The 12246-nt window shown below is 40.3% G+C and overlaps 1 protein-coding gene across 7 annotated transcripts in view; it reads left to right on the plus strand.

The window, feature by feature from the left end:
• Positions 1-10310, plus strand: part of ZNF793 (zinc finger protein 793) — a 50983-nt gene extending 40673 nt beyond the window's left edge. For 6 of the 7 annotated variants that reach the window (XM_043437445.1, XM_043437450.1, XM_043437447.1 and 3 more), the window contains exons 4-6: positions 4410-4539; positions 5453-5548; positions 8799-10310. In XM_043437445.1, the coding sequence (XP_043293380.1) occupies positions 4410-4539; positions 5453-5548; positions 8799-9778 (1206 nt within the window). In that variant the 3' untranslated portion in view covers positions 9779-10310. The remainder of the gene's footprint in view (positions 1-4409; positions 4540-5452; positions 5549-8798) is intronic. The other variant, XM_043437451.1, reaches the window with a different exon arrangement.
• Positions 10311-12246: the final 1936 nt, after the last annotated feature.

The following is a 12246-nucleotide window of genomic DNA, read 5'->3' on the forward strand; positions in this document are numbered from 1 at the left end:
CACCTTACCTGCCTCCTGCGAAACCTATATGCAGGTCAAGAAGCAACAGTTAGAACCAGACATGGAACAATGCACTGGTTCCAAATTGGGAAAGAAGTACATCAAGGCTGTATATTGTCACCCTGCTTATATACAGAGTATATCATGCAAAGTGCCAGGTCGGATGAAGCACAAGCTGGAATCACGATTGCCAGGAGAATATCAATAACCTCAGATATGCAGATAACACCACCCTTATGGCAGAAATTGAAGAGGAATTAAAGAGCCTCTTGATGAAGGTGAAAGAAGAGAGTGAGAAAGCTGGCTTAAAACTCAACATTCAAAAAACCAAGATCACGGAATCTAGTCCCATCACTTCATGGCAAATAGATGGGGAAACAGTAGAAACAGTGACAGACTTAATTTTCTTGGGCTCCAAACTCACTGCAGATGGTGACTGCAGCCATGAAATTAAAAGATGCTTGCTCCTTGGAAGAAAAGCTATGACAAACCTAGATAGCATATTCAAAAGCAGAGACGTTACTTTGCCCAAAAAGGTTCATATAGTCAAAGCTATGGTTTTTCCAGTAGTCATGTGTGGATGTGATAGCTGGACAGTAAAAAAGGCTGAGTGCTGAAGAATTGATGCCTTCAAACTGTGGTGCTGGAGAAGACTCTTCAGAGACCCTTGGACTGCAAGACCAGTCAGTCCTAAAAGAAATCAACCCTGAAAATTCATTTGAAGGACTGATGCTGAAGCTGAAACTCCAATACTTTGGCCACCTGATGTGAAGAACTGACTCATTTGAAAAGACCCTGATGCTGGCAAAGACTGAAGGCAGAAGGAGAAGGTGATGACAGAGGACGAGATGGTTGGATGGCATCACTGACTCAATGGACATGAGTTTGAGCAAACTCGGGCAATGGTGAAGGACAGGGAAGCCTGGAGTGCTGCAGTCCATGGGGTTGCAGAGTCAGACATGACTGAGTGACTGAACAATGAGTGGGAGGATTATTCCATCTATTTTGGGGTAGGGTAGGGATTTTCAGAAATTGGGCTGCCACTCACCTTTTTGGCCTTTTATAGTTGGCCTCGTAACTGTCATGGCACATGTGGGTGTGTCATTTAACATATGCTAATGTATTACAGTGAGCATATAATGAGGCTCAAGGCCCACTGGAAGTTGAACCTTCCACCATCTTGGAGCTCCTCAGTTCTGACCAGTTTTTGTCATAGCCTCCATAACTGTGTCATTCTTTCAAATGTTGTGCCCTGCCCCCTTCCTTCCTGTTTCACAACCAGTTAGAAATTGGGGTCCCTCCCCACTGATAATTTTCTGTTACTCACAGAACTCAGGGAAACACTTTACTTACTATTACAGAAGGATATTATAAAGGATATAAAGGAACAGCCATTGGGCTTCCCTGGTGGCTCATATGGTAAGGAAGGGAATGGTAACCCACTCCAGTATTCTTGCCTGGAGAGAATTCCACGGACAGAGGAGCCTGGCTGTCTACAGTCCATGGGGTTGCAGAGTCAGACATGACTGAGTGACTAATACACACATGAATGAACAGCCAGATAAAGGGGTATGTATGGCAAGATACAAAAGGGTCCTGAGCACAGGAGCTTCTGTCTTCAGAGAGTTTGGGGTGCACACCCCAAAACTGGATATGTTCACCAAACTGGAAGCTCTCCAAGGTTTTTATGGAAGTTCCATTATATAGGCATAATTAATTAAATTGTTGGTCTTTGATGATTAGCTTAATCGCAAGTCCCTTTCCTGTCCTCAGAGGCCGGGGGATATATGGCTGTAGGTCCCAAACAACTAATACCTGGTTGGTTCCTCTGGTAACCAGCCCCCATCCTCAAAGAGTTACATCATTAGTATAAACTCTGATATGATTGACATGGGCTTGTTACTAATAATAAAAGACCTTCCTTTGACTCCTGTTACTCTGGAAGTTAAAAGGGTTTAAAAAGCTCTGTGCCCAGAATCAGGCAAGAAGACCAAATATATATATTTCTTAATACATCACAATATCACAACAGATGCCTTCTTAGGTTAGTACTGGTGGAGCTCTCTCAGCAGCTGTCTTGTCCCAGGGCACGGGGCTCTTTGAAGAATTTGTTCTCTGTGCCCTAAATCAGAGGACTGACTGCATGAACATTATCATCTGAGGCTTGCCACGCTGTGGAGCCTCCTTCCCAAACTATATTCCTCCTCTGAGTCTCTAGCTGAACTCTCCTAGCATTGGCCTCTTACTCATTAGTGTGCCTTGGGGATCTGGCCTGAGTGCTCTGCTCATCCTGTCTCCTTGTAGAGAGATCCCACACCGCGAGCTACCACGTCTGTGCTGGCACCTCCTATAGCTTTAGCTCTGTTCCTGACCTTGAGCTTGACATGGCTCATCTATTCATCCTGCTGCCTGTCAAGTGTCTCCACCTGTGTGTCCCAACACAGCGTGTCCTCTTCACTTTTGCTGTTTTTGTCAACTCCAGTTTACCACCACCATCACCTGGTTGCATTTGAGATACCTGAGTGTCAACCTTAGACCTTCTTCACCCCCCACAACCAGTTAAGGTGCAGGTTCAGCTCTTCCTCACAGTGATCCTTCTCTGTCTCGCTGTTTCTGTCCTACTTAGGAGCATCATCTTCCATCTGCATTAGTGCAGAGTCTTTCCTTTCTCCTCCCTCCAGGTCACCCATCACATTGCTCTTTCCATCCATTCACCTTCAAACTATCTGTGAATTCTGTATCTCTTGTAGGTTGTATTCCTTTTTTATCCAGTCTAACTGTCTTTGCGTTTTTGGAGCATTTAATCATGTATTAAATAAACCTTCTAGTTTAATATGTTGTTGTTCAGTTGCTAAGTCATATCAGACTCTGCGGCCCTATGGACTGTAGCCCACCAGGCCCCTCTCTCCATGGGATTCTCCAAGCAAGAATACTGGAATTGGTTGCCATTTACTTCTCCAATAATTTAATATAGTTTAATATAAATGTAATCATTGGTATGGTTGGATTTATATCTATCTTTGGTAATGGGTTTTCTATTTGTCCCATTTGCTTTTGTTCCTGTTTCTTTTCTCTTGTGTGTATGTATTTGTGTGGATTAATGGGATATTTCTTAGAATTCTCTTTGTTCACTTCAGTACACCTCTTTGCACTATGAGGTTAGTGATTACTCTAGGGATACAATGTATGTCCTCATCTTTTCGTAGTCTGCTTAGAGTTAGCATTATATCACTGGGCACAGGATGCAGGAAACTCACATGCCTTCTAGAATGTGCTTTCCACACACACCACTTCCTTGATAGATTTCTTATTGTCTTCAGTCCATCATCTCATAACTCACAGGCCTGTGTACCCTCCCCTGTAGCTGAGTAAGTTGCTGCCTTTACACATCACTGTTGCCCCATGCCTTTGTTCGCCCTTTGTTCGCCTTTGTTCCCTCTGCAAGGAAGGCAGTTTCTCCATCTCTGCAGAGAACACTCAGCTGCACACACATCCCTTAGCACTGAAGCCTCACTACACCCTGATAATTTTTTAAAATATTTATTTATTTGGTTGCACTGGGTCTTAGTTGCAGCACGTGGAATCTTCTGTCTTCACTATAGCATGTGGGATCTCTAGTTGCAGCATATGGGATCTAGTTGCCTGACCAGGGATTGAACTCAGGTCCTTGCATTGGGAGTTCAGAGTCATTTCCCTGGACCACCAGGGAAGTCCTAGACCCTGATAATTTTAGTGGACAGTTCACTTCTCTGCATGCTAGAGCCCAGAAACCCTGCTGTTACATCCCTTACCATCTCACCCTGATGGCCTTACATATTGCTGTCCCTGCCAGGCTGTGAGCTCTTTGAGGTTAGGAACCATCCATGACTGTGTCCTCAGCGACCAGGACTGTGTCAGACACACAGTCTTCAGTCAGTATGTGTTGACCCAAAGTATAAATGACAGTGGCTTCCAATCCCACCATATAGAGCCCAAAGCCAGGAATAGAAAAGGTAAAAAAGATAAATTATCATAATAAGCTCTGAACTGGGACTTACCTGGTGGTCCAGCGGATAAGAATCCACCTGCCATTGCAGGGGACATGGGTTCAATCTCTGGTTTGGGAAGATCCCACATGCCTCAGGGCAACTAAGCCCATGTGCCACAACTACTGTAGTCTGCTTGCCCCATGCCCATACTCCACAACAAGAGAAGCCCCTACAATGAAAAGCCCAAGCACTGCATCAAAGAGCAGCTCCTGCTTACTGCAACTAGAGAAAGCCCACGTGCTGCAAGGAAGACCCAGCACAGCCAAAAAATTAAGTAAGTAATTAAAAAATAAGCTCTAACCTATGAACATTATAGAAAATCAGGACCATCCACCCCTGCCTGCATTTTCCCCACGTGACCCAGTGTCATTTCATCTTCAGCAGAGACCTGTGTCATTCAAGGACGTGGTAGTGGGCTTCACGCAAGAGGAGTGGCATGGGCTTAATCCTGCACAGAGGGCTCTGTACCGGGATGTGATGCTGGAGACCTACAGCAACCTCGTCTCAGTGGGTAAGAACAGTTATGCCACACGATCTATATCACACTTGAATGACCACCTTTCTTCTTTCAGTTGCTAAAAGTAACTGAAGTACCAGGACTTCTCTGGTGGTCCAGTGGCTGAGACTCTGAGCCACAGAGGGGCCAGGTTCATTCCCTGGTCAGGGAACTAGATCCCACATGCAGCAACTAAGACTTGGTGCACTCAAATAAATAAATTAAATTATTTAATATTTTTTAAAAAGTGACTGAAGTACCAAATATTTTCTATGTGCCAGACACTTTTAGCCACTTTGTTTATTATTTCTTTTAATATTTGTTTACTTGGCTGGGTCAGGTCTCAGTTGTGGCACATGGGATCATCGTGTCATGTGGGACTCTCTAGTTGTGCTGCAGGGACTCAGTAGTTGGGGTGCACGGCTCCAGAGTGCATGAGCTTCAGTAGTTGCAATGTGCAGACTTAGTTTCTCCGCGGCATATGAGATTTTAGTTCTCTGACCAGGGATCAAACCCATGAACCACCAGGGAAGTCCCTGGCCACTTGAAAAATATTAACTTGTGTAACCTTCATAAGTGCTTTATAAGGTAGGTACTATTAGTACCACTCTTTTAAACATTTGGGAACTGAGGCAGACAGGTGAAGTCACTTGCCCAGTGTCACCCACCTAGTACATAGCAGAGCCAAAGTGGGATTTGAATGCCAGCAGTCTGGCTGCACAGTTTGCATTCCGAACCCTTATACTGTGTTGCCTCAGCAAGTGTGGCTTGAGTTTCAATGGTCCTGGATGACTAGTTCCTTTTGAGTTCTGGACAAGGTGTGTGTATAGTCTCCTCCCAAGTACAATGTCTGTTGTGCAGCCTTTAATGTTGCCTGAGTGACGATCACGGAGCTTAGCCCAAGGCCTGGATCATTTCTCTGGAACAGGTTATGAAGGCACCAAACCATATGTGATCCTCCGGCTGGAGCAGGAAGAAGCACCCTGGATTTGTGAGGCAGCATGCTCAGGCTGCCACTGCCGGGGTAAGTATGATCAATCCAGCAAAAGATGTACTATGGGAGGCTGGCAGCTTTAGAATTTTGTTCAGGGTCCAGCTCTTCAAAGCCTTAGAGCTTTGAAGCAGCTGGAGACATTTCTCTGAGAGCTTTAGCCTTCTTGGTGACCCCCCAGGCTCCATGCATCCCACTCCATGTGCCTGCTCCATCTCCTTTTCTCCAGAATCCTTGATCTCTCTGTCTCTTTTGAGGTTATCAGTACATTTCTCTTTCACATTCAGGGATTCTTGTAAATAAGCTTCTGTGAATCTTCTGTTCTTGCTGGTCCCTTTCTAACCTCTACTCTAACAGTATTGGGGTAAAAGGCCCCATACCTGCCTGCTATACTCATAGTCTCACTTCCCATCCTTTCTGAATCCCTTAATTTCCTTAAGTCACAGAGGAGGAAGCAGTGAATCCCAGGAAGTGACCAGGAACAGTTGGGTAGTGAAGAAGGCTGAGGTTAGCTTGTCTTAACCCCTTCTATTTAATATTCAGAATAACTGCCCCTCTCCCATCAGCTCTATAAAATATCTCAACAATAATCCCTGGTACTCTGAGTGTTGGTAGCCTACTCTTTAGGATGCCTCTGGACTTCTGCTTCTTCAATGAAGTCATGAGTTTAGCATGAAGAGTCAGTGCCATCTGTTTCCAGATCATTTTATGCCATTTATACTTGGTGCTGTAATCACATAGTTGAATTAAATATTAGATAAAACCTTCAAACATTCAAGTCATTTTCATGCTTCTCCCCAAAATAATGTCTTTAAGATTACCACTATCCAGCTTTCACTAGTTGTAGTAGCTTCTCCCCAAAATAATGTCTTTAAGATTACCACTATCCAGCTTTCACTGGGTGTAGTAGTGACCGAAACAGCATTAGAATTCCTGGCCAACACTCAGTGTGTGCTCACTTTGTGCCAGGTCTTTTCTCAATCCTTTACATATATCAACTCATTAAGTCCTTAAAACACTTGTGAGGTGTTTATTACTAGCCTTTATTATCCCATTTACAAATGAGGAAGCATCACAGAAAAGTTAAGAAACTTGTCTAAGAACATATAACAAAGTAAGGGACCAAATGAGGATTTAAACTCATGTGGTCAGGCTCTAGAACTAGTATTCTTTTATTTTTGGCCATGCCACATGGCATGTAAGATCTTAGTTCCCTGACCAGCGATTGAACCTGTGCCCACTGCAGTGGAAGCTTGGAGTCTTAACCACTGGACTGCTGGGGAAGTCCCTAGAACCAGTATTCTTAACCATCACACTCTGGTACCCTCTGAGGTGTATTTTGCTTCATGAAATTGCTCATCAACCTTCCTGAAACCATTGTAACCTGGCTATCAACTTTTTCTTTCCCATCTTTCAAGAATTTTATATAATTGTAAAAAAGTTATCCAGTCATCCCTCCTTTCTAAGTGTTCTTTATCCTCTCATATTAATACCCTGGTTGCAACCTAGCCTTTTCCTTCCAAGGGACTGCTGTATTTTCTGTCTTCTAGACTTGATTCTCTTCTCAATGGTGTAACTCCCTTAAAGAGTTCATCCATTCTGAAACCATAAGATGCTCACAACTAGCCTCTTTGCCATTTTACCAACTTTTATCCCCCTTGTACCACCTAGGCTCCCCTGCCCACCATTTTACCAGTCTGTGGATCATCTCCATAGTTGTATCCACTCATCCCTGTTTTTGGGGGGACAAAAGCTGAAGTCATCCTCTTTTCTACTTGCTACCTCCCCTCCACCCCACATGCACACAAGTGCATGCATATACCTACCTCAGCTTACTTCTCATTCCAGTGTTTGGCTACCATGAACTCATTTTGAGTCTTCTAAATGTTCTATGCATATGTGCTAGTTCTGTTGTTTTTCCTTTGAAAAATGACTTTAAATCTTCCTGTCTACTTTTCATTTTCCACTGACTTCTCCTAAAATTGAGCCCAAATTATCTCAGGCCTGAACGTCTTTAAGTCAGGAATTCTTAATCATTTTTGTGCCATAGAGCTCTTAAGCATTCTGGTGAAGCCTAATAGATTCCTTTTTATGTATGTAAAAAAAAATCCTTAGGATTACATGAAAAACAAATTACTAAAATACAGTAATTAACTGAAATAAAGTTGGAAAATGCAATGTCAAAATATTAATGATATTAGTGGATAACAGTAGATATACTTCCTTATTAATACATTAAATAGTGAGATATAACATCAGGTCAAGTAATTGTCATGACCTCAAAATAGAGATGATTGTAAACACATTTTGAGAAATCTTTGACGGCTATAATGTGACATGAAAATACCTTATTCACAAAGTTACAGGAGCTAATACTAGTGTGTTTTGGTGTTCACATTCATAATCAAAGGAAATGCTCAATTGTAGTTAGATCTTAGTGAAAATAAAGCTGTAATTTTATTCCCCTATCCAAATTCATAGCTCCCCAGATTTCTGTATACCAAGTTAAGAACTCCTGCTTTAAACTCTAGTTAGTTTGGTTAATTCCTTCTTTTATCTAGTTCATCTTAGAGCCCTGGCCATTTATATTATGTCTAACTAGCTCAACATGATAAGCTCTCTGACTGCTATATCAATGCTTGTCAAATCATAATATGATAAGTATTGGCAGTTTGTTAAAAAGCAGAATCTGATTCTGTAGGTATAGGGGTGGGGCCCAAGATTCCGCATATCTGTCACAATATCAGTTCCCAGGTGAGACTGATGCTGACCATTGAGAACCATGCACTGGTAACAAAGTGCTAAATGACATTTAAACCTCTTTCCTCTGTAACAGGGATCAGCAAACTTCAGCCTATAGGTTAACCACCAAATTTTGTGAATAAAGTTTTTATTGGAACACAGGCGTACCCTTATATTTACATATTGTGTTCTTGCCATACAGTGGAAAAGTTAAGTAATTGTGACCAAGACTATATGGCCTACAAAACCTAAAATATTTACTCTCTGATTCTTTAAGAACATGTTTGCCAACTACTGCTCTATAATATCCTCTCTTCTTTAAAATTATTCCTATTTTCTATGACATGGTCCATTCCATTCGTGCCAGTTTCTGAATCTTCTATTCTCATATGACACTTCCCTGCATTGGTGCCTTTAGTTATGATCCATGCCCTCTATTCATATACTGTGCACCTTAAAATTTTTAGGACATTTCCCAAATAGTTTTATTCCAGATCATAATCACAGATTAATAAGGAAAATTTTCCTATACTTTCTCCAGAAAACATTTGGCAAGTTAACGTCCACAGGAAAAGGCGGCAAGGCACACTTTTGAGGCAAGGTCCATTCATCAGCAGGAAAACATTCCCCAAGGAAAGAAGCCATGCATGTAATAAGTGTGGGAAAATATCACATCTGAGCACTGACCTTTTTCCTTCAATTCAAAACTCCAGTAACTGGGACTCTTGTGGAAAAAGTGTGAACAATAATTTAGACTTAAATGGTTTTAAGAAAAACTACTCAAAAAAGCAAGATGAGTGCTATGGATATGGAAAACTGTTACAACATACAAAGCATGATAGAAGACCAAATGAGGAAAAATTCTGGGAATGCAATCACTGTGAAAAAGCTTTCAGCCATAGCCCAGCACTTATGTATAAACCCCCAGCAACCAATTCTCTTGTGTACAAACGTAAGAGGGTTCCACCTACGGAGAAACCCCACGTCTGTACTGAATGTGGAAAAGCCTTCTGCTACAAGTCTGAATTCATTAGGCATCAAAGAAGTCACACTGGGGAGAAGCCATATGGATGTACTGACTGTGGAAAAGCCTTTTCACATAAGTCAACCCTCATTAAGCACCAGAGAATACACACTGGTATTAGACCCTTTGAATGTTTTTTTTGTGGGAAAGCCTTCACCCAGAAGTCACACCGCAGAGAACATCAGAGGACACATACAGGAGAGAGACCCTTTGTGTGTAATGAATGTGGGAAGTCCTTTGGTGAGAAGTCATACCTCAATGTACATCAAAAAATACACACAGGAGAAAGACCCTATCGTTGTAGAGAATGTGGAAAATCTTTCAGTCAAAAGTCATGCCTCAATAAACATTGGAGGACTCATACAGGAGAAAAACCCTATGGATGCAATGAATGTGGCAAAGCATTCTATCAGAAGCCAAACCTTAGTAGACATCAGAAAATTCATGCTAGGAAGAATACTTATAGGAATGACCTAAAAATAGTAGGAAAGCCTTGAGCAAGATATCCTATTTCATTATATGTGGAGGAATTCATCCTTAGGAAAAATCTCATATTTAATGAATTTTGACCAGGTGTTTCATCATAAGGCAAGTCATATTCCAGTTATGATAGAAAATTTTATACAAAAGATTATAGAAAATACTCTATATTTAAAACATAAACTTGATCACTTTGGCTTATGAAAGTTTAAAATATATTAAATGGAATGATTGAAGAACACAAAATATATGTGAAGAAAATTAAAAGTATATTTTGGTATGTCCCACAGTGACCCACATAATAAGCACTATTTATATTTTAGAATTATAAATGTGAATTTAAATTGAATATCAAGCACATATTTAGAATGCCATTCACCAAACTTTTTCACTCTAAATATCACCATTGTCTTTTGGTGTCTTTCCATACATGTGTGTGTGCTCAGTTTTGTCCAACTCTTTGTGACTCCATGGACTGTAACCCACCAGACTCCTCTATCCATGGAATTTTCCAGGCGAGAATACTGGAGTGGGTTGCCATTTCTTCCTCCAGGGGATCTTCCCAATCCAGGGATTGAACACACATCTCCTGAATTGGCAGGCTTATTCTTTACCACTGAGCCACCTGAGAAACCCTTTAACAATACAAGCAGCAACAATAATAATAATAATAGCATGACCAGCTATTTTTTTTAAAAGCTTTAACATATTAAGCCAGTATATTTTCTCTGTCTTTTTGTAATACATATAAATGGCCATAACATTTGTTGTTGGTCCCTTTTCTGAATAGTAATGTTTTTAATGTCTTTTGTTAAATTAGCCAAAAACTTTTTAAATGCTTTTAACTTTAAAAAGGCACTTATTTTGCCTTTATTATTTTAATAGGTAAATATATTATTAAATAAGTAAACATTATTTGTTTTGCCTTTTTTAATGTTAAAGACAAAGCTAAGGAATAGTTTTACAACTTAACACTCAGGGAACAAAATGATGACTCAGCATATTCATTACTTAATAGAAAGTAGTGTTGGCACTAGTGGTAAAGAATCTGCCTGCCAATGCAGGGAATGTAAGAGGCGAGCGTATGGTTCCTGGGTCAGGAAGATCCCCTGGAGGAGTGCACAGCAACCTATTCTAGTATTCTTGCCTGGATTTGGACAGACAGCCCCTAGGGTTGCAGAGTCGGACATGACTAAAGCAACTTAGCACATGCACACAGAAAGTAGTGTGGCCCTGATATATTGTGCACTATTCCTGTTTTCTTAGTCTTGCTTAAAATACCTTGCAGCAAATTAGTAGGAGAGACACTGTTTATGAGTCTTATAATTCAGAAATATTTCATGCACAGACCAATGAAGGAGAATTCCTTTCTTTTTTTCCCCTCCAAATTAATTCAGCAACATTGATTTTTTTTTCTTCCCTATAAATTTCCCTGTTAGTGTCCTGGACGCTGAAATCCAAGTTTTTTCATCATTCCAATTCAAGTCCATCTCTTTGAGCTGCCATGTCATTTATATAAGAAAACAGATGGTCACATTGTTCAAGATTTATCTCCCTGTAAGAAAGCCTAATCTAGAATGAAAGAGAAAACATAATCAAAGATAAAGATGTATTTAAAAGAATTGATAAGGGGAGTTCCCCAGTGGGCCAGTGGTTAGGACTCCACCCTTTCACTGTCAAGGGCCCAGGTTCAATCCCTGGTCGAGGAACTAAGATTCCACAAGTTGGAAGGCATGGCAAGGAAAAAAAAAAGAATGGTAAGATATTTCATGCAACTGTAGATCAACATATTTTTGAAACAGGAAATAGATGCTATTCTAGCAAAATGCAAGCTATGAAAATTTGCAATACATAGTGGAAAACTTGATGGAACAATTACCATTGGAGAATTTGGAAAAGTGATGAAAGATTCATGATTGAAAAATGCTCCAGGCCTAGATGATTTCATGATTCATTCTATCTAACTTTTAAAAAAAGAGTAATTCCAGTGTTACTTAAAATATTTCATCCTATAGACTATGCTCCCCAATTTATTTTATGAAATCAGAACAAGTTTTAACACCAAAACCAAATAAAGGTAGTTGGAAAACAGGAAACTCCAGACCATCCTTACGCATGAATATAGGAACAAAAACTATAATGAGAATAATAGAAAACAGAATTTACTAGTGCACCTAAACAGCAATATATTATAATGACCAAGGAAAAGTCATCATGATATGAAGAGCCAATACAATAGTAATAGGAAACATATCAATAAAATTAACTTAGGAGAGAAGATGCTATCAATAGTTGCTGATAAGGCATTTAATGAAATTTATAAACATTTATAATCTAATAAAATACAAATTAAATTATAAGAGATGATAACTACCTAGAGTTTCTTTACCAAAACCCTATATATATGTTATGCTGAAGCCATTTTTTAAAATCAAGAATTTAGTAGTTTAATAGATGTCCACTGTCATCTATTTTTACTAAAGAT

This window comes from Cervus canadensis, chromosome 18, assembly GCF_019320065.1.
Source record: "Cervus canadensis isolate Bull #8, Minnesota chromosome 18, ASM1932006v1, whole genome shotgun sequence".
Taxonomy (NCBI): Eukaryota; Metazoa; Chordata; class Mammalia; order Artiodactyla; family Cervidae; genus Cervus; species Cervus canadensis.